Below are 26548 nucleotides of genomic sequence, written 5' to 3' on the forward strand. Positions count from 1 at the left end.
CTGGAAGGAAAGGCTTCATGTTACTTCTTAGAGCCTCAGTACCTTCATCTGTAACGTGTAAATACTAGTAACGTTCCTTACAGGGTTCTTGCAGGGATTACATGACCCGACTCATGTAAAGTGCTTACTGTGGCGTCTGGCACATAAGAGGCGCTTAGTAAATGCCTTGCTTTCTCTCTCCCTCTACGTCCCCTGCCCCAGTTGTAGGCAACATACTGATAAACCTACCAAACTCTGAATTAAGGTTTTTTGATGCAATTTAGATGATTTTGTTTCAGAGTTTCTGCCGTCAGTTCACATTGGGTCCCTGAGGGGGGCTCATTTTATGAGCCTGAGACATTTTCCTCTGCAGGGCAGATGGACCCTGACAACACTGGCCTCCTGATCAGCAACGACTCCACCGAAGTTCATGGAAATACACCCCCTAACCCTGCAGAGAAACTCATACCAGTGATGGTCACCACCCGAATACTTCTGGGACAATACCACTGAGAAAACCACGAGCAAAAACCTTGAGGCCAACACGTTACTCCTACTCACAACATAAATTAAGTTTTTTCAACACTGGTGCAAGTATTACAGATAACTTTCAACAAACATATATTACAAGCTCTACCACTGTTGAAAAATATGTATTCTAATTCGATCGTTTTGTTCAGAATAAAGAATCTTTTACAATATATTTTAGTCTCTAGTTATGCCATACAAAAATAAATATTGTATAAATGATTTATAAGGAAGAAGAAAAAATTGGAGGTGCCAAAAATATAGGAAGGATGGTGAAAGTTTTACCATTTACTTCAAAAGCAATCATCTGAAAAAAATAAAAACATCTTACTGGGTCTCTTTACTAGTCTCACCATCACTCCAGTGGTCCACCTACTTCTCATCCTAGGATATTACATCTTCTTTTCCTATCAATCTTGAGACAACTTAATGCAGAGCCTTCTCCCTGAAGTCACTGGGGATCTGGAAGAGGGAGAACAAAGAAGGCTCTGGGGCACTGTAAACTGCAGATGAAAGGTTTGGCAGAGACACTTACTGCGCCCTCACAACGAACTCGGATCAACCCCGCACATCTGCCTTTCGTTTTGAAATCCTCTCTCTGTCTCAATTAGCTATGCCTGAATAGAACCTCATGGCTGGAGGAAATAGCCCCATACTGCTGTCAGCCTCTTTGGATACCTATTGGTCCAGGTAGCATCCAGGATTTCACGGAGCACAGTTAGGTGCCAAATCAAGGCCAATCTCACCAATTATATGAAGGGATAAACAGTCACCTTATGGGTGCTAGTTCCATTAAGTTGGGAAAATTCTTCTCCAGCCACCTCTCCTCCCATACAAAAAACCTTTTATGATTGCCTTTTTTTTTTTTATGTCCCATGAGTCCCGCCATTGGGAGAAGAGTACTGGGACAATTAAATTGGACAAACTGCTTACTAGTTTTCTAGGGACTTGGTCAGACTCTCCAAGGAAATAGTCCATTCATTTGGGAATCAAAGTTTTAAAACTCTAAAGCTATAAATGAATTCATGACTGGACCACTCAAACCAGGGGTCATTGACCTTTCCGCTGAAGAACACAGATCTACACGTGTCCATATAACATATGCCTAACATCTCAGAGGGCTGCAGGACCTCCTGTGGCTCGTGCACGTATTCCAAACTAAAAGCCCCAAATCTCAGTAAATGCAGAGCTATTTTTTGGAGGGGAAACAAAGGTTTATGGTATAGAACCCAGGGACTGTTTTGGGGGCAGGCTGCTTTGATGAGGTCTTGGACTTGAAATGACTACATTGGAGCAATGCTTGTTCCCCGTGGTAAGTGGAAGTGCCTGGCCGTGAAGACATCCGTGAGTGTTATGGTTTCACATGTGTGACTACTGTCAGGCCAATGCCTCATGCATGACTATGGACCCTCCACGTCCCCATGGATCGTTACGACACACGGTGCCTTTGAGCTGCTATAACGTGAGTCCCAACCACACCCACAAGCAGGACACTATCACGGACATGCAGCCGCGGTGCCCATATGTCTGATTTATGGGTGACGTCGTGGTAAATGTGGCATCACTTTCATTTCGGGGGAGCGGCAAGTTACAGATATTTCCTTCACAACAGGAAGTGCAGACCTGAAAGAAAGGAAGAGAAAAAGAAGGGTGATGAGAAGCTGGCAGGTCTGGGAGGGGGCCAGAGATTTTTGAAGGAATTGTCTCCCTCACAGCAAAACTCAAATGAGAGTTACCTGTTATACAAAGGAGACACCAACCCTGCATTTAAGGGGGTGGGATGAAATTTCACCTGGTTTATCACAATAAACCCCTGTCCCCCAGGTTAAATTCTAGGAATGTGCATTCTGTTTTTGACATCCTACCAAGTGGTTATTACACAGTTTTACAGTCTTCCTAGGTCTCAGCTCTTCCATCTATGAAATGGGAATTGTAATACTTACCTTTCTCAGAGACACTCTCATGGTAAACGTTCATTTGCCAAGTTTTCACAGTGAAAGTGAAGTGGCTATAACGCAGTGAATTTAAACTTAAGTATTTACTTTCGTTAGAATTGTCTGCATAATTAGCTCCATTCCAGTGGGTGAGTTAAAGTTTGAAGGGTTTTCATTTACGCAATTACTCCTGCTTTATACTGCTTTCCTCACGCATCATAAGAAAAAATAAACCCCAAAGGGTTATAGACAGAAATTATTTTGGGCCTTGGCTACACAAAGTACGGTAGCTTCAGCTTCAACTGGGAATTTATTAGAAATGCAGAATCTCAAAACTTGCACCAAAGTGAGGAATTTAGAATGTGCATTTGAACAAGATCCCCAAGTGATTCATAGGCACAGTAACATTCTAAAAACTCTATGATGCTTAATATCCTATACAGTCATTATCCTGCAGACGTCTGAGTTTGGTCACAGTTGACATGGGCTAAGACGACATTATAATGTTGAGGAGAGAAACTAGAGGTCAGAAGTGACTCTGGATTCTGTCTCTGTTACTAGCTGTATCGCCTGAGCACATGACATCACTTCTCTGATCTATAGCTTCCACTTTGCTAAAGTAGCCACTATAACCTGAGAGCCAAGCTTAGCCTGGGGGAGGGGGGAGGTCAAGTAAAACCCTTGGGATTACCTTTCATATTTCACTTATTCTGTATGACAATTATTTCTCAGTAAAACTGAAAAAAAATTAATTCTTTGTGTTTTCGACAAGTTACTTGAAAATTGGGTGTCTTCTTAAGAGAAAGAAGCCCCTACTAACAGTAAGAGTGGGAGTTGCCCCCAACCACCAGGAAGGCAGCCTGATGGGGAGAAGTGGGCAGCCTCCAAAAAAAGGTCAAGGGCTGATATACAAGATCACAGGTGCAGCCAGCTCGAAACGACGGGCGAGAGAGTCAGGAGCATCCCCCACTCCAACCATGAGTCAGGCTGCCTTCCTCTGAGTCTCTATATTCTCCTTCTCCATAGAAGGCAAGGCTGCCTTCTAAGTTTGTTTTACACTGAGTGCTTCTGACCAGGCACCAGAGGGAGTCATCCCACAAGGAGATGGTCCTCTTGTCACCTGCTCAAATGACTCAGGAGCCAATGGATACCCTCCCCAAATCAGCATCCCAATAGAGATATGAACCCCGCTTTACAGAAAGTTATCAAAGCTAAATTGCCTTGGCCATCTGCAGCTGACTGAACTGTTAGTACATCTGCAATGCTCTACCATGAGGGCATAACTGGCCCCTTGCTCCTGTCCCTTTTGGTAACTTTATTACTTTCTTCTGAGTGAAGAAAGGGCTTACAGTAATTCCAATACCCTCTTGGTCTTGCGTTTACATAATTTATACCAGTTATCCTGTGCCCTAGTATAAATTTTTATTCTTTTAGCGCCAACAGGAAAGGAAGCATCTTGTCATAACGGTATAAAGACAGTCAAAAGCCAGCCTACGTCAGGGAGTAAGGATTGGCTCGTGAACCCTGGTGGGCGTCTGCAGAGGAGGAAGCCTGACTATGCTGTCCTGTCACTTGCTTTGTTGCCAGACCTTGTGGCCTTCATGCTCGTAGTCTCTGCAGCCAGTGGACAAGCAGTCTTCCAGCGGAACGCAGCGCTTGGTGACAGAGATGCTGTTTCCTGTGACTTCCATGGTGTGCTGAGTGTAGCAGTATCTAGTCTCTGTCAACAGAGAAAATTTGTTTTAATTGAGACGAGAAATGTTAGCCCAATCTGCTTGAAAGGGAAACAGGTGTGTCGACACTAGGCTCTAACAGCATCTGGAACATATACTGTGTTAAGTTGATATCTGGTCCCAAAGATCTCCTTGGAGAGATCCACTTCACCGTGGTAGAAAGGAGGCCTTCTGAAGAATACTGGTCTCTCTGCCCATAAAATCTCCATAAACCAAGACCCCGTGGTATTACTCTTAGCCTTCCAACAAATTTTGCCACTGTGTTGATTTTTATTTTTTGGGGAGGAGAGGTTTGGAGCGATGATTGAGGATGTGAGAGTCATAGTAATTTTCAGGAAGACGAAGGGGTGAAAACATTCAAAGAACACAAGGTTAAAAGAAAAAAAGTAAGGCAGGTAACAAAGATCTTCAAATTGAGAAAAGACTATAGGGGAGACTGGTGTGTGTGTGTGTGTGTGTGTGTGTGTGTCCAAGTGTGTGTGTGTGCTCACACACACGACTGGGAAACAGCTATTTCCAAGTAAGACAGAATGATTAAAAATAGATTCATTGTATCTGGAGAAAATAACTTTATCCAAAAGAGAACTTCTTGCCTACGAGCATAGCTGGATCCTACAATTCATGACAGGAGAAAACTAACCCAACAAGAAAGGTATTCCAGATTGAGGAGTCTCACCATCTCTCCCCAGCGTGATTTCAGTATCTTTCCAAAAAGGCAGACGAAGACCATGAAGTGAGTTTCTAGAGTCCCTCTAAGCTTAGGAGTCTGAAAACTTGAGATATCTTCCAAAATTCTATGGAGAATTTCTTAACTTGCAATTTAAAGAAAAATGGTTTTGTCAGTGTAATTCTTTAAGGCCTCCAGGTGGTATCAGCTTTCTAAGTCTGGGATTTAGGAGAAAGTTCCTGCTCCACTTTTAGATTGAAAACAAGAAAAAGAATAATTCTTTTTTTTTTTTTTTTTTTTTTTTTGCGGTACGCGGGCCTCTCACTGTTGTGGCCTCTCCCGTTGCGGAGCACAGGCTCTGGACGCACAGGCTCAGCGGCCATGGCTCACGGGCCCAGCCGCTCCGTGGCACGTGGGATCTTCCCGGACCGGGGCACGAACCCATGTCCCCTGCATCGGCAGGCGGACTCTCAACCACTGCGCCACCAGGGAAGCCCAAAAAGAATAATTCTTAAGAAATGTCATTGAGGTGTTTTTCATCCATATCTTGGACTGAACTTTTCATGCTTTATACCTTTTAGATATTTCGTGGCTAATATGGAATTATGACCTTCTATGATATTATTTATTAGGCAATAAAAATTCCCCTCACCAAAGTACTAACATCAAGAGAAGAAAGCTCAGGGATTTTCGGCCCTGAGAATGAGCTAATACAGACCACACAGACACATCTTGGGAGTCATGAAAATCAGGGGTTTTAATATTCTTCCTAGACATCCCCACCTGACAGAACCTGAGTGGCCTGAGTCTCGCTAAGGGCGAAGACTCGCCCAACATTGGTATGTGTACCTGAACTGAGTCTGTGTCAATGCCCTCCCCCAAACGCTGTCTCCACACTGCCCCCCGACCAGAATTTCATCACTTGGGATCAGGTAAGGGCAGTTCCTAGCTTGCTTAAGATCCTGGGGGCTCTTTGGAGTGGGGTAAAAGTAAGGTCACCCTATGAGCTCACAAGAAAACCTGAAAGTTTTGCACCTGGCAATGATTCTCCCAAAGCTCGAAAATATTTCAAAATTGGAGTGGTTGTTTTTCTGATGAAGAGGAGATGGCATGATTTATTTATTTATTTTTTAAGACTTTAGCGGGGTTTAACAACTGGAGGCCAGTGCCCTGAGAGCTTTACCACATCTTTCAGAGAGGACTGGTTTACTTCTTTAGTATCAGACTTGGGTTAATGGCCATGCTAGGCACGCCTTTCTTAGCCCCACTCCCACTTCAGACATTCAAGAAAGCCACGTTCTTATCTCCTGTCTCCTCTTCCCGCAGCTGGAGCAGCTGCCAGAGGTTTTATTGCTCCGAGTGTAAATCTGAGCAGATAAGATCATACGTTTATGGAACAAGTAAATCATTTCATGGTTTCAGTTTTGGAAATTAGGTTTGTCCCTCAAGTATTGAATTATCTTGTTTTAAGGATAAGCCTTAAAATAACAATTGGTGAACATGATAGAACCACTTTTTGTTCATACTTTTATGTCCATAACAAACTCTCTTTTAATTTACGAACTGGAAGCTTATTCCATTATGTGAAAGTAGAAACAATTGATGAACCTGTTTTTGTTTTTTTCAAGATGATATGCAAAAGCCCAATACCTAGTAAGCCAATTCTTGCCATTCCGGGGCGAAAATGGTGATCAGTGATGAGACTGGATAAGAATTTTTTCTTACACTTCACCACGTCCAATCCATACAACAAAGATATATTGAGAGTACCCCATTACTTGCAGCAGTAAAGACCTCAGATCTGAAGCAGCAATCACTTGAAAATATCCATTCTTACCTCGCAAAACCCCGAGGTGAGTTGTGAAATGTTAATGTGGAAAAGGGTTCTGTGGTTCAATAAGTTTTGGAAATGCTCAAGGTTGAGCAGCTTTCTTTAGTGGATAACTTACGAAAGCCTTGAATTTGTACTGTGATCTCCAAGGCGGGGTGAGAGGACGGGGCAAGCAGGCAGAATTTCCCAAGCAGAACTAGGTGGACCACATGTGGCTTATCACTGGTGGTAGGATTGATAAAAACTGAGTTTCAGCCCCAGAGCCCTGCTTGCCATGCATTTTGAATAATCCGTGAGTTAGTAATGAGGTTATATGAGAATCAAGCCTGCTGATAACTTCACACTAAAAGGATTTCAAAGACTTTTATCTAAAAGATAAAAGATGGATTTGAATTTCTACCAGTTTACTTTCAGCCTCTATATCTCATATTCCACAACTGCATGGAATTCCCAGAGGCTGTGAAACAAAAGTCTTTTACTGTGAGACTCACTGGCATTCAACTAAAATCAGAACTGGGTAAGAGAGCTTAATCAACTATCGGAGAATACAATTTTTATGAAATTCACACACATACACACACACAGAGTTTCTTGCAGATAGCATATAGTTGGGTCATGTGTTTTAGTATTCTGCCAATCCATTCCTTTTCCTTTTACATTTAATGTAATTATTTACATGTAGCACTTAATTCTGCCATTTTAATTTTAATTTTCTGTTTGTTCTATTTTGGGTTGTTTGTTTTTTGTCTATTTTCTTTTTCCGGCATTCCTGTGGGTTACTTGAACATTTTCTAGAATTCCATTTTGAGTTATCTATAGGGTTTTGGGGTGTATCTCTTTGTATAGTTTTTCTTTTGTGTGTGTGTTTTTTCATGATTGCTCAGGTATTAAATTATATGCATAACTTATCAGAGTCTGCTGGCATCATTTCATCAGTTCGAGTGAAGTATAGCAATCTCACCTCTGTTCATGTCTTATTACCCTCTCTTGTTTGTAATATAATTGTCGTCAGCAATCCCCTACATACATTTAGAACCACATTAGCATTACAATTTTTGCTTCAACCATCAAACAATTTAGAAAACTCAAGAGAAAAAAGACAATCATATTCTCAAAGACATATTTTTGCTTACCATGTTTTTTCTTCCTTTCTGCTGTTCCAAGTTTCCTTCTTTCATCATTTCCTTTCTGTGTCTGTCTTTGGGTAGATTTCTTTAGTTTTATCCTCTTTGGGGTTCACCCACCTTCTTGAATCTGCAGGATTTCATCTTTTACCAAATTTAGAAGGTTTAATCCATAATTTCTTTGAGTACTTTTTTCAGCTCTGCACTTTTTCTGTTCTTCTGAGACTCCAGTGACACAGTGTTAAATCTTTTGTTATACTCCCACAGATCGCTGAGGCTCTGTTTTTGTTTTTGTTTAAATTTTTTAATCTATTTTCTCTCTGGTGTTCAGAAGTGGTAATTTCTATTGTTCTACCTTCCAGTTCACTGATTCTTTCCTCTCTCTTCCACTCTACTGTTGAACCCATCCACTCAGTGTTAACTTCAGTTACAGTATTTACAGTTCTGAACTTTCCAACTGGTTCTTCTTTACATTTTCTATTTCCTTGCTTAGACTTTATTTCTCATTTGTTTCAAGTTTGTTTATAATTATTCATTGAAACATTTTTATTATGGTTGTTTTAAATCTTTGTTAGGTAATTCTAACATCTTTGTAGTTATCTCATTGTTGGTATCTATTAATTGTAATTTTTCATTCTGTTTGAGATCTTCCTGGTACAACAAGTGATTTTTTTATTGAAACCTGGACATTTTGGTATTATGTTATGACATTCTGGATCTTTTTTTTTTTTAACACCTTTATTGGAGTATAATTGCTTTACATTGTTGTGTTAGTTTCTGCTGTATAACAAAGGGAATCAGCTATATATATACTTGTATCTCCATATCCCCTCCCTCTTGTGACTCCCTCCTACCCTCCCTATCCCACCCCTCTCGGTCACAGAGCACCAAGCTGATCTCCCTGTGCTATGAGGCTGCTTCCCACTAGCTACCTATTTGACATTTGGTAGTGTATATATGTCCATGCCACTCTCTCACTTCATCCCAGCTTCCCCTTCCCCTTCCCCATGTCCTCAAGTCTACTCTCTATGTCTGTGTTTTCATTCCTGTCCTGCCTCTAGGTTCTTCAGAACCTTTTTTTTTTTTTTTTTAGATTCCATGTATATGTGTTAGCATATGGTATTTGTTTTTCTATTTCTGACTTACTTCACTCTGTATAACAGTCTCTAGGTCCATCCACCTCACTACAAATAACTCAATTTCATTCCTTTTTATGGCTGAGTAATATTCCATTGTATATATGTGCCACATCTTCTTCATCCATTCATCTGTCGATGGACACTTAGGTTGCTTCCATGTCCTGGCTATTGTAAACAGAGCTGCAATGAACATTGTGGTACATGACTCTTTTTGAATTATGTTTTTCTCAGGGTATATGCCCAGTAGTGGGATTGCTGGGTCATATGGTAGCTCTATTTTTAGTATTTTAAGGAACCTCCAAACTGTTCTCCATAGTGGCTGTATCAATTTACATTCCCACCAACAGTGCAAGAGGGCTCCCTTTTCTCCACACCCTCTATAGCATTTATCATTTGTAGACCTTTTGATGATGGCCATTCTGACCCATGTGGGGTGATACCTCATTGTAGTTTTGATTTGCATTTCTCTAATGATTAGTGATGTTGAGCATCCTTTCATGTGTTTGTTGGCAATCTGTATATCTTCTTTGGAGAAATGTCTATTTAGGTCTTCTGCCCATTTTTGGATTGGGTTGTGTTTTTTTGATATTGAGCTGCATGAGCTGCTTGTATTATTTGGAGATTAATCCTTTGTCAGTTGCTTCGTTTGCAAATATTTTCTCCCATTCTGAGGGTTGTCTTTTCGTCTTGTTTAGGTTTCCTTTGCTGTGCAAAAGCTGTTAAGTTTCATTAGGTCCCATTTGTTTATTTTTGTTTTTATTTCCATTTCTCTAGGAGGTGGGTCAAAAAGGATCTTGCTGTGATTTATGTCATAGAGTATTCTGCCTATGTTTTCCTCTAAGAGTTTTATAGTGTCTGAGCTTACATTTAGGTGTTTAATCCATATTGAGTTTACTTTTGTGTACAGTGTTAGGGAGTGTTCTAATTTCATTTTTTTACATGTAGCTGTCCAGTTTTCCCAGCACCACTTATTGAAGAGGCTGTCTTTTCTCCATTGTATATTCTTGCCTCCTTTTGTCAAAGATAGGGGACCATATTTGCATGGGTTTATCTCTGGGCTTTCTATCCTGTTCCATTTACCTATATTTCTGTTTTTGTGCCAGTACCATACTGTCTTGATTACTGTAGCTTTGTCATATAGTCTGAAGTCAGGGAGTCTGATTCCTCCAGCTTTATTTTTCTTTCTCAAGATTGCTTTGGCTATTCGGGGTCTTTTGTGTTTCCATACAAATTGTGAAATTTTTTGTTCTAGTTCTGTGAAAAATGCCATTGGTAGTTTGATAGGGATTGCACTGAATCTGTATATTGCTTTGGGTAGTATAGTCATCTGGATCTTATTTAAACCTTCTGTTTTAGCTAACGTCCTCTGATACAGTCCCAGTAGGGGAAGGGGGGCTGCTGCCTCATTACTGCTAGGTAGCAGTCAAGTCCAGGTTCCCTACTCTGTCTCCTTTCACAGGTGAGAGGGCTCTCCTAATTATTTCTCGGTGGAAGTGGGATTTCCAGCTCCTCACTAGGCCTCCTATGATACCTTGCTGGCTGAGAGTGGTAGGAGTGCCTTGTTAATGATCCCCACATGGCCTCAACTGATGCCACTCTACTGATATGTGTGTGTGGCCTCATTACCACTGGGCACTAGTGGAGTCCTGACTCTTCACTAGGCCTCCTCTGACACAACCCCAACAGGGAGGGGGATAACAATGTCATTATTGCTGGATGAGGACAGAAGTCCAGGCCCCAGACCTGGTCTCTACTGACACTATGGGGGAGGCCTCATTACCACCTAGGGGGGATAAAAGTTTCTCCTATTCACTTTTTTCTGACAGCATCTCAGAAGAGGATGGTGTGTCTCATCACAGCCTGTTGAGTGTGGAAGTGTAAGGCTTTGTTAGCTTGCGGGGAGGGACCTATAATTTTTTTTTCTGTGGTATTTGGCTGGAGTAGAGTGATTATTGTCTAGAAGATTTCTGTCTTTCTGGGCTACCCACTTCTTGGTCCTTCGGCTACGGAGGACTAACTTTCGTTGGAATTTATTTTTTTGGTACTTGTGGCATTTCCAGGTTGCCAGCTTCTTCATCTCCAAGTCTGGAAAATATGGGACAAAAAGAAAACCCAGAGAACTCACCTCCTTGGGTCTTGAGGTCCTTAGCTAGTCTGCTTTTTTCTCTCCATCTTTCAGAGTCTTTTTTTTTTCCATATATATAATATTTAGGAATTTAGTTGTACTTAGAAGGAAGAATAGAAAAATACATCTGCTCTGTCTTTCCAAAAATCCTCAGCACTTCTGACACTTTGAGCTAGCTAGTTCTGTTTCGGGGGGACTGACCTGTGCAGTGTAGGATATTTAGCAGGATCTGTGGCCTCTTCTCACTAGATGCCAGTAGCAGCCCCAACTGTGGCAACCAAAAATGTTTCCATATATTAGTAAATGTCCCCTGAGGGGCAAAATCACTCCCAGTTAAGATGTACTGTTCAAGATTATAATCTTCTTGAGAATAAAGTCCAGTCTTATTCATGTCTGCATTTCCCTGCCAATCCTCCTCCCCAAATACATCACAGGACCTTGCACAATATAGTAGGTGCTTAATGTATTAAGAATAGAGATGGATGGGTGGGAAGAATACATGTACCTGACTTCTACAACTCAAGATTGAACCAAATCAAAACATTTTAACTTAGTTCTATGATATCTATAACACCTCTTCCATTTCTGTAGTTTGAGTGATCTCTTCAAATTTGAAAGTGAAATAATACTATATTTCAATCAGTTGTGCAACTTTCACACAGTATAACTGCTTTGGAAAATTATTTGCCAGGATCTACTAAATCTAAACCTGTGCATATTCTAGGAATCAGCAATTCCACCCTTACATATATAGCCAACAAAAATGATAAGTACTAGAATGTTCATAGGATAATTCTCTATACAAAAAAAAAACCCTTGGAAACTACAAAAATGCCCAATGGTAGAATAAATAAGTAAGTTATGGCATATATTCACACAGCAATGAGAATGAACGGCCTAGAAGTAGATTTAACAAAATGGACAAATCTCCCATAATACTGAGTGACTAGTAGTTCCTAGCTTTTTCTTTTCTTTCCCAAGTAAGAAATTTCTCAAGGCAGAAATTAAAAATAAATACTTATCAACCAGATTGACTCATAACTGCTCCCCTTTACCCTGCAGTCAGCATCTCTTGAAGAAACCACCAAACAGATACTTCTCTCTTTTTTAAAAACACCATCCACAGCTCTTAAGCACAGGTGACAGGCTCACTTGAGGAATCTCTCTTTTAAAGCATATCACTGAAACTCAGAAAGCAATGTTTTTATTTCCAGACAAAGGTCAAGGAGGTGGCTGGAAAAGGATGCAAAGCTAGTGAGGATAAACAGGACTTTATGGTGGACAGTAGTTAAAATCAAAGCAACAGGCAAAAGCATCAAATGGATGCTTCCTATCTGAGGCAACTGGGTTAACAGAAAATACTTAGTCAAAAACACTGAATTCGGGCTTCCCTGGTGGCGCAGTGGTTGAGGGTCCGCCTGCTGACGCAGGGGACACGGGTTCGTACCCCAGTCCGGGAGGATCCCACATGCTGCTGAGCGGCTGGGCCCGTGAGCCATGGCCGCTGAGCCTGCGCGTCCGGAGCCTGTTGCTCCACAACGGGAGAGGCCACAACAGTGAGAGGCCCACGTACCGCAAAAAAAACCCCAAAAACCACTGAATTAGAGTAGGTCAGATGCTCTCAAGGTACAAACAAAATCTTGCTTAGGCTGACAGAAGAACTTTTGTTTAAAAAGTTGCTGGAAAAATTCTAACTGAAGAGTGATTCTGAGAATTCCAATGCCACTTGAGAAGAACCAAGAAATGGTAGGATAAAATGAAAATAGCAACAAAAATCTTATTAAAGCATAGGTGAGCTACCAAGGCAGACAGGATTTGAAGAACAAGATACCAGCAAAACCAGCAACACGGTAAGCTGAGCCCAACACCCTGTACCTGTTCTGCCCTCGAGGCACTTGCTGATCAGAAGTTGCACACATGAAGGGGCTGAGAAGACAGGCAGAAAGCCCTGCTGAGGGGCTGAGAAGCTAAGCAGAACCTTTGTCGGTCTAGCGGGAATTGGGAGTCGCAAACAGGAAGGCAGAGTGAGCAGGGAAGCCAGGAGACAAGGGAAGTGTGGAAGAGGAGGGGAGCTGACCGGCTAGGTATAGAATTCTACGTTGGCAGTTATATGCGTTCAGTGCTTTAAAAGCGTCGTTCCATCTACTTCTAGCTTTTATTGCTTCTGTCCATACTACGTGTTGGCAAGCTTGTGCAGCAACCAGCACTCTCAGGCACTGCTGGGGAGACTGCAAGTTGGTAGAGCAACTCTGGAAACTGTTAGGCAAAATCCAGTAAAGAGGGCTTCCCTGATGGCGCAGTGGTTGAGAGTCCACCTGCCGATGCAGGGGACACGGGTTCGTGCCCCGGTCCGGGAAGATCCCACATGCCGCGGAGCGGCTGGGCCCGTGAACCATGGCCACTGAGCCTGTGCGTCCAGAGCCTGTGCTCTGCAATGGGAGAGGCCACAACAGTGAGAGGCCCGCGTACCGCAAAAAAAAAAAAAAAAAAAAAAGCCAGTAAAGGCAAAGCATGAGTACCGCCTGTCCGGGGTGTGGGACCTGGGATAGACCTGGCAGAAATGCATATATCCCCGCACCAAAAGACATGTACAAGACTGCTGTGCATGGAAGCAACCCAAATGCCTATCAACAGAATGGATGGATTTTAGTATATTCATAAAATGATCTGCTGTACTTCTGGGAGAAAGAATGACTTTGCGACTCAAAAAAACACTGATGAATTTGACATATAGAATGTGGGAAAGAAAGGAGGACATTCTGTGTGGTTCCATTTATAGAAATCTGCATGGCAGTCACAGTTGCATTACCTTTGGGAGGTGGGGTGTAAAGCCTGGTGGACCCCGGTGGCCTTCTGGGGTTCTACGACTTAACATGAGTGGCAGATACACTGCATGTTCCGGCTGGGGAAATTCAACAAGCTGTGCACTTATGATCTCTGGACTTTCCAGAATGCATTTTAAACTTTAATTAAAAATTTTTTGCTTTATAAAAAAGGAGGAAGTCTAAGATTTCCATTTAGCAATATGACAAGATAGGTCGCTTGAACACTACCTCATTACACAGCAGGCAGAAGTGTTGGATAATGTATAACCAATACCTTTTGTAAACGTACAAATGAACTCTCCAGAAAGTAAGGGAAATCCCAGGGGCCAACACTGAGGAAGGTACTGACTTCTTTACCCTGGTGGGAGAGGGGAAGGTTAATAGATAAACGATAAGAAGATGCAAGGCCTTGGGTCCTCATGGGGTGTAGAGACCCCTGTATAATGGCAGAAACCCTGAAGGGCTATATCCTATGTGTAACATTGCCTAAAAGAGAAAAAAATCCACCCTTAAGTAAAGTCAATGAAAACGCTGTCTGTCTCAGCCTGGGCTTGGGCTGAAAATAGTCGACATAAAGAAGTCTTTCCTGAAAGTCTGTAACTGCGGGGCTTGTCTTCAGTTGAACTGGGGATTACATGTATATTCCCTGCTTATACCACATAACAAATATAGAAAGAGCCACCAAGGGACATGGTCAGATTTTTCTTTACTTTCGCAGAAAAACAGTGAACAGCATAGAAGCTGGAACTAAAAGGATACGCGTCCCTCTATCTCAAGATTTCTCTTGGTCTGACTTTATACCAGCAATAATTTCCAGTGAAGATTCTGCCTTTGAGGGAGGCATCTGCACTTCATAATTAAGCAGGAACATAAAGTCCTTAGCGGCTTTGGTATCCTCCACAGAACAAGCCTTTTAAAAAACTGCACGTTTTTGACTTGACATTTAATTCTACAGACTCTTAATAAACACTTACACAGTCCCTCTCTCAAGGAGCTTTTAATCACTCAACACAGAGAAAAGTCACAGGCAAAAACCATGTGGACCTGAACACGGGACATTCAACTCTCATTTGCCTTCACCAATTCTTTCAACTGGTCCCTCACAGAATATGATTTCAAGATCCTTTACCATTCTGGTTCACAGCGGCAAGAAAATTGCATTGTTTTATAATGAGCAGTTGATGAAATTAAGGTTATCGCAAAGGAAGGGGCCAAAGACTAAATGGAAGTTGAGGAGGTGAACAACGGCAGTCCATTATTGGGGGGCATCTTAAATTCTCACTTCCGGGAGGGAGTACGGTCCCGTGAATCTGTAGGCGCCGAAGTCAATAACAATGTAATGGAGGAGGAAGTACTTACATAACACACATTTCAAAAGTCAGAGTGACAGGGAACTTGAAATTCAATCAATCTCCTAAGTATTTGGGATGCAAGCTTATTCCACAGAGATAAAATTCAATATTTACACGAAATGGTTTTTTTCACTTTCCACCAGTTGTTTTCACATCGTGTAATAACTAAAACCTCGTTAAATAGATCACAAAATAAACCAACAGAAAACGAGGAACGTCCCAGAAAGTCAGGACATCTTTCCACAGCAGTTACTGAGCTGCCCTTACCAAGCCTGTTGGTAGTCCTACGGCTGCTTCAAACAAACTAATAATAAACAGAAGAAAAAAAAAAATGTAGGCTTACTCAGTAGTTTTCAGTAGACACATTTTATAGTTTAATCTGATAATAATAGCATTATTTTCATTGCTAAAAAAAATCTGGAGAGAACCCAGAGGAAATGTTGATGGTTCGTGGCAAACGTGGCTGGACAAGAAGGAATTATGTCTTCTCAGTCTACAGCGCTAGTCCTCGCTCCTTACCTGACGTTCAAGGCCCCACAAAAATAGCCTGGATCCCCCGTCCTGCTCCTATTATTCCCCAGCATATTCTACTACACCCAGTTCAGGTCTCCCCCTGTCCACTGAGCCCACATGGGTACACTCCATGCCTCTGCTCTGAGTGACTTCCTGGAAGATATGCTCCCTTCACTCTGCCACCCGCCTTGCCCACCTGTCGGGCTGCTGCCATCTCCCCAGCCCGGGATGCTGTCACTGGCCGCCTCACCCCCCAAAACTGCAATTCTTCCCTTAAACTCCCAAGCATTTAATGCCATGTTTCCTCTGGCACATGCCTTTGTCCTGCTATTTTTGACATTTGATATGTTCAGATCTTATCTCCCAGCTAAACTGCCAGGTCCTTGAAAGAAGAAACTTGATTCCTATCTTTCACCGCATAATCCCCCAAAGGGTTTGGCACGGTGGTTCTATGGCAAGAATCTCAAGGCATCACTTTCCATTTATTCCTACAAATGTCAGGACAAAAAGATAAAAAAGGGGAGAAGGAGAAATTGTGTAAAGACCTGAGATACTTCCAGGTGTCTGTACTTCAGAAGGATAGATTTTGACCTCGAAAGAACACATCAAGGTGGAACTTCCTCATTTCCAGAGAAGAATTCAAGCAGAGTGTCACGGTCTCTGTTTTCCCCTTGTGACAGAGGTAGACTTGTACACCTTCAGACTTGAAACTGGGCCTCTGTGAAATACAGCCCAAGGCCCAAGAGAGCACCAGTTCACAAAACCTCCTTTTCCTTTGTATCATCTCTGCCAGGGCAATACGGAGAGAAGCGCTGTCACGTTTCCTGTACAGTAGCTCTAACCAGTGGCAACAGCTTCAAAAGCTCATCTGGCAGCTTTGTCCTACCAGGAACCAGCCCAAAGGTTATTGGCTACACAAGCAGATTATCCTGTTTTTGTCCAGAGTCACTGTTTACAGTGGTTCTCAAATTTTGCTGCATATTCGAACCACCCGGGGGGAGCTTTCAAAAATTCAAATGCCCGGCTGCACCCATACCATTTAAACATGAATCTCTGGGAATGAGTCCAGGCGTCGGTGTTTTCACCTGTGATTTCTACGTGCCGCCAAGTTTGAGAAGCAGTGGTTTAATCAGGTCCGTCAGCAACCCGCCCAAACGTTCACCCTGTAGTGGTAATGTTAGCAAACACCGCTGGTCCGGAGTGAGTGCGTGATTGCAGAAAGCAACGCGGATGGAACTTCTCTCTTTTTTTTTTTTTTGCGGTACGCGGACCTCTCACTGTTGTGGCCTTTCCCCTTGCGGAGCACAGGCTCCGGACGCGCAGGCTCAGCAGCCATGGCTCACGGGCCCAGCCGCTCTGCAGCATGTGGGATCTTCCCGGACCGGGGCACAAACCCGTGTCCCCTGCATCGGCAGGCGGACTCCCAACCACTGTGCCACCAGGGAAGCCCGGAACTTCTCTTTGATTACCTGGATGGCTGGACACCTAGCTTGTGAATCAGCCGATCTTCAGTGTCTCCACATTCTTCTCTTCCCTGTGGTCTTTTGGGACCCTACCAACATTCTCGACTCCTCAAAGTAAATAAGAAAAACCCAGAAATGACAACAGTGCATTTTGCTTTCTATGAGTGGGGAGAGGAGCTCCCAGTGGTTTCTGTCCCTGACTGTTCACTAGAATCACCTGGGCTGTTTAAACACACTGGTGCAGGGCCCTAACCTCAGAGACGTAGGCTCAGTTGGTCTAGAGCTATGGTTCTTAATGCCTGGTCTCTGGACCAGCAGTATCTGCATCACTGTGGAATGCTTTAGAAATGCAAGTTCTCAGGCCCCATCTCAGACCTATAGGAAGGAGGGGGAAGGCAGAAGAACTAGGGGCAGAGATCTGTATTTAAATAAGCCCTCCAGGGAATGACGGTCATGCCGAAGTTTGAGAACCACTGGTCTAGGCAGGACACAGGTCCAGGTGGTTTTGAAAAGACCCACAGGTATTTCTCCTGGGCAGTATGGGTGGAGACTCATGGGTTAAATAAATAGCACCGGATTAGGTAGCTGACACCTGTCCTTCATTGCGGTTTTCATGCTCTCCTGATGTTCAGTCCTCCAGCGGAAACAGAGTGCCTTCTGCTGGGGTGAGTAGAAGAGCTCTTGTGTTACATTGAAAAATAACAGATTGGTGTTGCTGTGTTCAGTCATTTTAACAACTGAATTAGATCAGCAGCGAAGCCCATCTAACTACATGCTCAAACATTTGTCAATAAAATATCCCATCCTATCACCTCCCCATCAAATGAATCGACTTTCCTTCAAACACAAAACAGCCAATTAACAGTGACTCCATAACCAAATATAACCATCTTTTTTACTCAATAGGATAAAAGAGATCTGAACATGAATAGGAAGCATCTACTTCATTTTGAAATGGGCCTTTGGGTCAAAATTCCATGCTTTGATCGGGCATTCATCTCATCCCTCAAAGAGAACTTAATAGTTTAAAAAGCTCAGGGTTTTTATTTGTGCGATGATGACATTGAGAATTCTAGCTTTCATGCAGTCTCGGGATAGAAGCCTCTGGCAAGATATGTAATAAATGGGATCTTTATATGAACAGCAACTCATATTTTTACTTAAAGGAAGTTACTAGGCAATGACTAATGCTTCGAAGAGTGGATTACAGGCTGGCTGTTCTCTTCTTATGTGGCATTTGTCGGGCCTGGGGGTGAGAAGTCTCACTCACCTCTTTTGGAGCTCCAACCATGCTTCATAAGAAAGGGACAAGTCTATGGACCAGTTTATGTCTCTGACAATGTTTGATGATAAGGTACTGATGTGGCATAAAAGATCTACTAATAGCCTTAGGCAAGAGAAGTGGTTGAGACTGCAAGCATGCCTCTCTCTATACAGGCATCATAGTCAACAGGCCATTCACTCGTGGACAGCTCTGGGCAGCCCAGTGTGTCTACTGAGAGTTTACCTCGAGGGCAGTAGATGTCTGGAGCCCATCGGTTGCACTCATAATTGTCCGCTGCCTTTTCACAGGTGAAACACTTAAATCCACCAGGATATGGTGTGGCTACAAAAAAAAAAATCAAGAGAGAAGATTAAGTTTTTAGACTGAGCACAGAATCCTGCATGGTGAAGTAAGACGCTTTTATTTTTTAAAAAGGATTCTCAAAATAGCCTGGCAATTTCTTAAAAAACTAAACATGCAACTGTCATATGACTCTGCAGCTGCACTCTTGGGCATTTATCCCTGAGAAATGAAAACCTACATTCACACAAAAATCTGTACACAAATGTTTATAGCAACTGTATCTGTAACATCCCCAAACTGGAAACAACCCAGATGTCCTTCAATGGGTGAAGGTTAAACAAACCATGGTACATCCATACCATGGAACACTAGTCAGCAATAAAAATGAATTATTAATACATTTAACAACCTGGATGAATTTCCAGGAAGTTGTCCTGAGTGAAAGAAGTCAATCCCAAAAGGTTATATACTGTATGATTCCATTTGTGTGACATTTTTTAAATGAGAAAATTTTTTAAATGGAGGAAGTATTAGGGGTTGCCAGGGGTTGCAGTTGCCAGATAGTGGGGGGAGAGTCAGAGGGACATGGGTGTGAGGCCAACAGGAGGAATCCTTGTGCTATTGAAACCGTTTAGTGTCTAGATTTGGTGATGGATACACAAACCTACATGTGATAAAATTATGTAGAACTAAATACACACACACACACAGAATCACACACAAATGAACACAAGTAAAACGGGGGGATAAAATTATGTAGAACTAAATACACACACATACACACACACACAGAATCACACACAAATGAACACAAGTAAAACGGGGGAAGTCTGAATAAGACCGGTAGACTAATGTATCAGCGTCAATAACCTGGTTGTGATATTATTCCACAGTTTTAAAAAATGTTACCATTGGGGGAAACTGGGTAAAGTACATATGGAATCTCTGTATATTACTTCTTACAACTGCGGATGAATCTACAATAATCTCAATAAAAATGTCAATTAAAAAAAGGCACTCTGGATTTCCTATGATTTACTTTTATGTGTCAACTTCTGTAGACATATCATCGTGTAAATAAATATAAATATTAGGTTCAATCATTAAAAATTTCTTGATGCTTGATCATTTCTTACCTATAAAATTTCTTTGGTTCAATCGTATAATTTTATCTGGTTGGACCTGATATGGTTAAGAGTCTCAGGGGATAGCAAATACCAGCTAAGAGTCTTCATTGCTAAGATACATGCTGCCTGTGCAGAGGTGAACCTCCTAAGGGACCCCGGGGGCCCACGGCCAATGTCTCGGGGCAGAGTGCTGAGGGCACATGGGGATGTTCCAGGAAGCTGCTCCTATCTTTCCCCTCCATTCCCCACTCCTGAGCTGTCTCTTCCTGCCTTCTGAAGGGATTGCCCTTCAGGTACTTGCATTCTTTGCCTTGCATTTGTGTTCAGGCGGGATGCATCCACGGGAGTCAGGTTCTGGAGAGTGCCCAGCATACCAGGGTCTCCTTGGTAATTAAGGACCAGGATCCAAAAGGAACATCTGGCCAGGCCATCTCTGTCCTTTTCCCTGATGTACTTTCACTTGGTGCTTAGTTTTAATCATTTGCTTACTTTGTTGCTTAGAGTTTCGCCTTTCACAGACAGAACTTGTGTGTGTGTGTGTGTGTGTGTGTGTGTGTGTGTTTGTGTGTGTGTTAATCTGTAAAACTACCTGGCCTCTTTGAAAGCTGCAAACATGCAAACACTTCATCTGCAGGAGCCAACTGTTCTCCCTCGCAGATGGCTGAGCCTGCATGTCCCACTGGCGGAAATAATCATCTCAGGGTAAATTACTTTGCCCACATGGAACCAATGAAGTATGTTATCAAAAATAAATGAAGGAGGGGGCAGCAGCTTAAGGCCAGAATTATGGGCCAGATATAACTTTGATTTTCACCTTGCTTAGAATAACTGCCCATCCTCGCATTTGCTTGTAATATTTCACAGAGCTGACCCTGACAATACCCAATAACCTAACATGATCAAAAGTCATAAACTGTCTAAAAAATACAGGTAACTGAAACTTTTAATGGGCCCATTTGAGAGTTCTATGTTCCTCCAAGTGGCTGGTTACTCAAGTTCATAAACAGAATGATGCTGAGAGCAAGGATCCTCTTAAAAATGAGGGATGGAAAGCAGCCTAGGCATAGCCATCCAACGACTGCATTCCCAATGAGGAAAACTTGCTCTGGTTAAACATGCTCTATCATGTAATTATAATAAACAGAAATCAACTATTTTGTAAAACTACACATAGAAAATTTTTATGTCTTCACTGCCTAGATAGGTGGGTTATACTCGAGTTAAAGATTCTAGTTTAGGTAAGTACATGCCTGAAGAATTTAAAATAAATAGGTTCTCGGACTTCTCTGGTGGTTCAGTGGTTAAGACGCCACGCTTCCAATGCAGGCGGCACAGGTATGATCCCTGGTTGGGGAACTAAGATCCCGTATGCTGCACCCAACCAAAATAAATAAATAAATAAATAAATAGGTTCTCATGTTCCAAAGGCATTCAATACTCTTATGGAGATTTTAATTAGATTATTTTTATAAATACCATTATTAAAAACCATACAAAATATTTTAGGAAATTATCCTGATTGGATACATTAAAAACAGTTTCACTATCCACTTTAAATTATTTAATATATAAATAAGTGTAAAAGACAGAACTTTAAAATAGTTTGTAAGATTTGAAGTAGAATTATTAAAGCAGGAATTTTGAAGAAAAGATGTATATAATTTGTCAAAGAACAGCATTTCTCAAAAAACGATCGTATTCACTAAGGTTTATGACGGCAAGCCAACCATAATACTTCAGCTTGTGTGATTAATTCACTAGAGTATCCAATTTTATCTGTCTGTCACTGCAGCCAGTAAAACTTTTAGCTGGAATGTTGGATTAGCTATTCCTGGAAACTTTCCCATCAAAGAGATAAATTAAGAACTTTGAATGAAGACTGACGATCCAGCTGTTCCAAGAATAAACGTATTGAAAGCCTAGCACTAATAAGTTGTAGTGTTCCCAAATTTGGATTAATAGACTCTTCAAAATTATCTTTTGCAAGACTAGTGACATATTAAATTAAATACTGCCATTTCTTATACAAGTAGGCCTGGACTCTGAAATTAACTCAAAGTGTGTCAAAATTAAAACAGGAATATGAGCTAAAACACTATGGTAGCAAAATGAAGCTCTGTTAAAAATCATTTATCTCTGAATGTGTTTATCAGCATGTATCATTGCCAATTAACCAAATGATCTCCTTTCCAGTGAGTTTTATTTTTAAGTCCACAACTTCATATCTGTTGCATTCTCAACAATGACAGTCTAATATTTGCTCATAGGAACTTGTATTTACACCTTGGCAGGTAGTACTGATCAGTGAATAATCAAACCCTTTTCAGTGACAAATCTCTGAAAACAGACTCAGCTTTCAGTCGATAATTACAGCACAATACCAAGAAATGGTCCAATTCCCCCCTCTGGAAATATTTAGCTAATAAACAAGGTCTTCAGATGAACAACTATCTCCAGTAACTTGCTAACTGATACTGAATCTGATAAAGAAGGTTTTTTTCAAAAGGACGGAAAGAGGTTTCTAAGAGATGTGCAGTTTTCTTCTCTGTTACTTCAAAGCATTACAGAGCAAGTAGGGTTTCAAATCGTTGTGGCCCCAGCTGCGAATGAATCTAATTTGGCTCCTGATCACAGAGTTAATAAGCTTAGTATTTCAGGGCATAAGTATTTCAGGGCATAAGTCCTTGGTCCCTCAAGAGAAGGTTATTGTAAAGAAAAAAAGAAAAGCCAAAGTGCCCAGTTACTTCCTGTAATATAATCTGTCCATTAACTCCCCTGGTCAGCCATGGTTCAACCGACCATAATTCATTTGTAAGGCATCGGAAAAGATTTCGTCTTTGTTTCCATCCCTTGGAACTTTTGCCAGGACAAAGGCCTTCAGTTACCAAAACCGTGGTGAGAAGAGAATCTTGTTTTGAACTGTACGCTGATGTGTAATGCATCCAAACTTTCTTCTTTTTCATTCTTACCAAATTAATTTCCACTGTTTTTGGAAACTGGATGCAAATACAAAATTTCTAGAAATCTAATAAATTGATCTTCTCAGTCCACTAGGCAACAACATATTGTCAGTATAATTTTAATACCATGAACATATTTCTGATAGAAGTGCATTTCCTGGTACCTTTCTAGAAAGTCCCCTCACTCCCTAAGACTTAATGTAGTGTAGAATTATGGGAAAACTTCGCTGGCTTAAACAAGCCCCCTGTAGAGAGATAGGCTCTTTGGTCCACATAATTAAGGAAAGACTCAGAATACGCAACCAGAGGAAAACTGAACTTCCCAGGAAAGATTTCTATTACAAGGAATGAAAAGGAGGCCAAGAACATGTTGAAGTCACTTAGGATGTTAAATTCTGCTATCTTGTACGAGGTCTAACAGCCAAATAAGTAGCTTCATGTCTCTTAATACAAACTCCTGCTTCAAAGGTTTTTATTAGGCTTTGGTATTTTAATCATGGGCTAGGAAGAAATTCATCATTTTTCACATGAAAAAGAAAAAAAAAACCCATACACATGATAGAAAAGAATGTTACTGAGGATAGTGCCTCAAGTTTGAAAGCCATAAAGTTTATTTCTTTTAAAGGCTTAGAAACTTCAAAGGTTAGGGAACCAGAGAGCAAAGGAGATTAGTCATGGGAAGCTGAACTTTCCCAACCCGGGTTCCAATCTCATCCCACTTGCTATCTCTGAGGGCCGTTCGGGGCCCAGGAGAAATGAGTTTATGTTTGTCTGGTGTGGAAAACTTCTGTATCTTCTCACATCTCCAGTGTCACCGCGTTTCTCCTTGGGCAGGTTCTGAGCAGTATCTAATATTAATGGAATCTGGCTCACTCGCCGACCCCAGGAAAGCTGTTTGTGTCTCCATCTACAAAGTGAGGCAATTATATTAATAATTCAAAATCAAAATAATCCCATGCTTCCTTCATATATTTTTTGTGGTCTATGTTCTACAGAAACCTGCTTATTTGTGGAGAGATCGCTTCATCTAAACACAGTCTACTGGGTGCTGCTTAAGGGCAGACAACCATGACCGTTTAAAAAATCAAAGTGTAAAAACAAGCAAACAGCACCAAAAACTTCTGAAATAGTGCAGAGAAATGTGAAGTTAACTCTGCTTTAAAGCGGTCAGAATAAACAAAGTTATGGCCAAGTAGGAACCATGGACAGGAACTTGAATCCTGCAAGAACTTATATTCCTTGTGACCAGTTATGGAGACTCTGAAAGAGAACTCAGCCCAGACTTGCTGGTGAACCATCTACATACAACATAGTTTAGGAACAGCTGCTTCTACCCTTCTCTATATTCCAAAATCACATCAGAATACTCCATCAATTCTTTGTTTACAGTGAGCTCTCTTTAACCAGGCCATGGCTCCATTTAATCAACATAGGTCACAGGAATGGAACTTTTCCATCAATTTCTAAAGAGCACAGGTGATTGCCCCTCCAGCCTGGCAGAGCTCATCCTTCAAAGATCCCATTCTGAAATGGACTTTCCAAATAGCGGTCCACTCAACGCCCGCCAGCACTGACCAACCATACCCCTGAGGCACAAGCAGAGTGTGTTTGTTTTGTTCTTGGTCACTTAAATCCACCCCCCTTAATTTTCCTTTCCACCCTGCGTGTACAATCACAGCCTCAGAGAAGGCCAGGCGTGGGTCTGTTTTGAGGCCCAGTGACTTCTGAGTCTGTCACTGAAGCGGACAAAGAATTCCGCAGAAGCTGAAAGTCCTGGCAATCAAACCCGAGAGACTGAAACCTAGGTTTTTGTTCATCAACTGTAATAAAAAAGCATGGTTGTTTGGAGAAAAGAACAAAATGCAATCTTAGGAAACAGAGAAACTATCAAAGCACCTTCTTTTCATGAATGTTACTAAAATAAACTGCCCTGCAAAAACAAGCAGCTAGATAAGCTTTCCATACAACTAACCAGTAGGCACCAGCCTGTACTGGTGAGAGCGTACAACAGCAATAAGTCTAAAGAAACTATTGGCTGCCGGTTAAAAGTATATCTGGGAGGGTGGGGGGGAGGGAGACGCAAGAGGGAAGAGATATGGGAACATATGTATATGTATAACTGATTCACTTTGTTATAAAGCAGAAACTAACACACCATTGTAAAGCAATTATACCCCAATAAAGATGTTTAAAAAAAAAAGTATATCTGGATTTAAAAAATTAGTGATGTACCTTCAGCATCCTCAGTTTACTGTCTGAGCCAACTAGCACAACATCATAAGTAACAGGCATCTGATTGCCTGTTATGTATGTGCTAGCATTTTACAGATATTATTTCTAGTCCACAAAACAATGCTATAGGGTATGTATCATTTTAACCAAGTTGGAAATGTAGAAATCAACACTTTAAAGATTCCCCTAACATTTATTGAGCATTTCCTATGGCTCACAGTGCTAAGTGCTTTGTATGCGTTCTTTTATTTAATCTTCACAAAGTTAGGGAACTTATTTCAAGTCAGAAGGCTATGAAGCAGCTGAGGGAGGTCCTAACCCGAGGTCAGGTGGACTCCAAGCCCCTGTGCACTCCTTGGACCACCTCTCATTCAACCAGAACACGGAGACGTTACATATTCTAACCATGTGGCATTGAAGGAGTCCAGGTGGCTGCCTCCACCTTGTAGATTGCAAGATCCTCAAAAGCAAGGACTATGGTTGATTTGCCTTTACATTTTTCACGCCGATCACAATGCTTGACACACAGTAGAGGCTCAAAAATGTTTGGCGAACAGAACATTTCAAAAGAGTAATGCACCTCGGGGCGAATGCTAAAGGTCAGCCCTCGCACTACATACCCAGCTCAGGGGCATTCCAGCAGAGAGTCAAGCAAAAGTAAAAGAGATGAGATAAATACAGAGATGGTGACCAGTAGAGAAGGAAAGCTGCTGTGTTTCCCGAAGTGTGATCCTTAGAATATCGGCAACAGCGGAAGCACCTGAATTTCTTGCTGAAAGCAAAAATCCATGGGGACCACCCAGATAGATGCAGTCAGACACTCCAGAGAAGGAACCTGGGACACACATCATTATACACTCCCAAGATAATTCTTAAACACAGGAAACTGAAAGGGATAGGGAACAGGAAGTGGCGGGAGGCAATTATGCTGAAACTGAGAATTAGATGCACAGACAGGAAGGCCAGCTATTATCTTGCTTATAAAGGCCTGATCTTTTACAAACACCTTCCTCCTGGGACTTGGCGGTTGACTTTGATAACTGACCGAGGGCTGGCAGACTCAGAGGAAAGGGTGTTTAGAATCAGAGCGACCGAGGGTACAGGGAACAGAGAAAACAAGCCTAATCATTTACCTTCAAATACAAACACCCTGTAAAAAGGGGAGGGTAAAACACAACGCATGTTTCTGTCGCATGCGCACCCCCCCCCCCCGCAATTAAATCACCAGGTTTCGCCTGAGCGGAAGGCTGCCTCCTGCCGGCCATTTTTCAACTTTCAAATCTTATTGGGAGTCAAGTGACATTTCTGCAGTGAAGAGAACGGAGTCTTACTTGAAGGGTGGAGGTAGATTATGTCTTTGACGGTGAAGTCTCGGGACTGAGCAGCTTTCAGACAATCAGCCAGCAGACTCAGAAGCAGGAGCCAGGCCAGGGCAGGGCCAGCTTCCAT

General features: G+C 41.9%; 1 protein-coding gene across 1 annotated transcript; it reads right to left on the reverse strand.

The window, feature by feature from the left end:
- Positions 1–1962: 1962 nt before the first annotated feature.
- Positions 1963–26548, reverse strand: LYPD6 (LY6/PLAUR domain containing 6; the record flags this gene model as incomplete). Its single annotated transcript, XM_082658967.1, has 4 exons — positions 1963–2130; positions 4031–4161; positions 18721–18819; positions 26431–26548. 4 exons carry the CDS (start codon positions 26546–26548, stop codon positions 1963–1965), a joined length of 516 nt encoding a protein of 171 aa, XP_082515093.1.

Source organism: Grampus griseus (genome assembly GCF_964374135.1).
Source record: "Grampus griseus genome assembly, chromosome: 7".
Classification (NCBI taxonomy): Eukaryota; Metazoa; Chordata; class Mammalia; order Artiodactyla; family Delphinidae; genus Grampus; species Grampus griseus.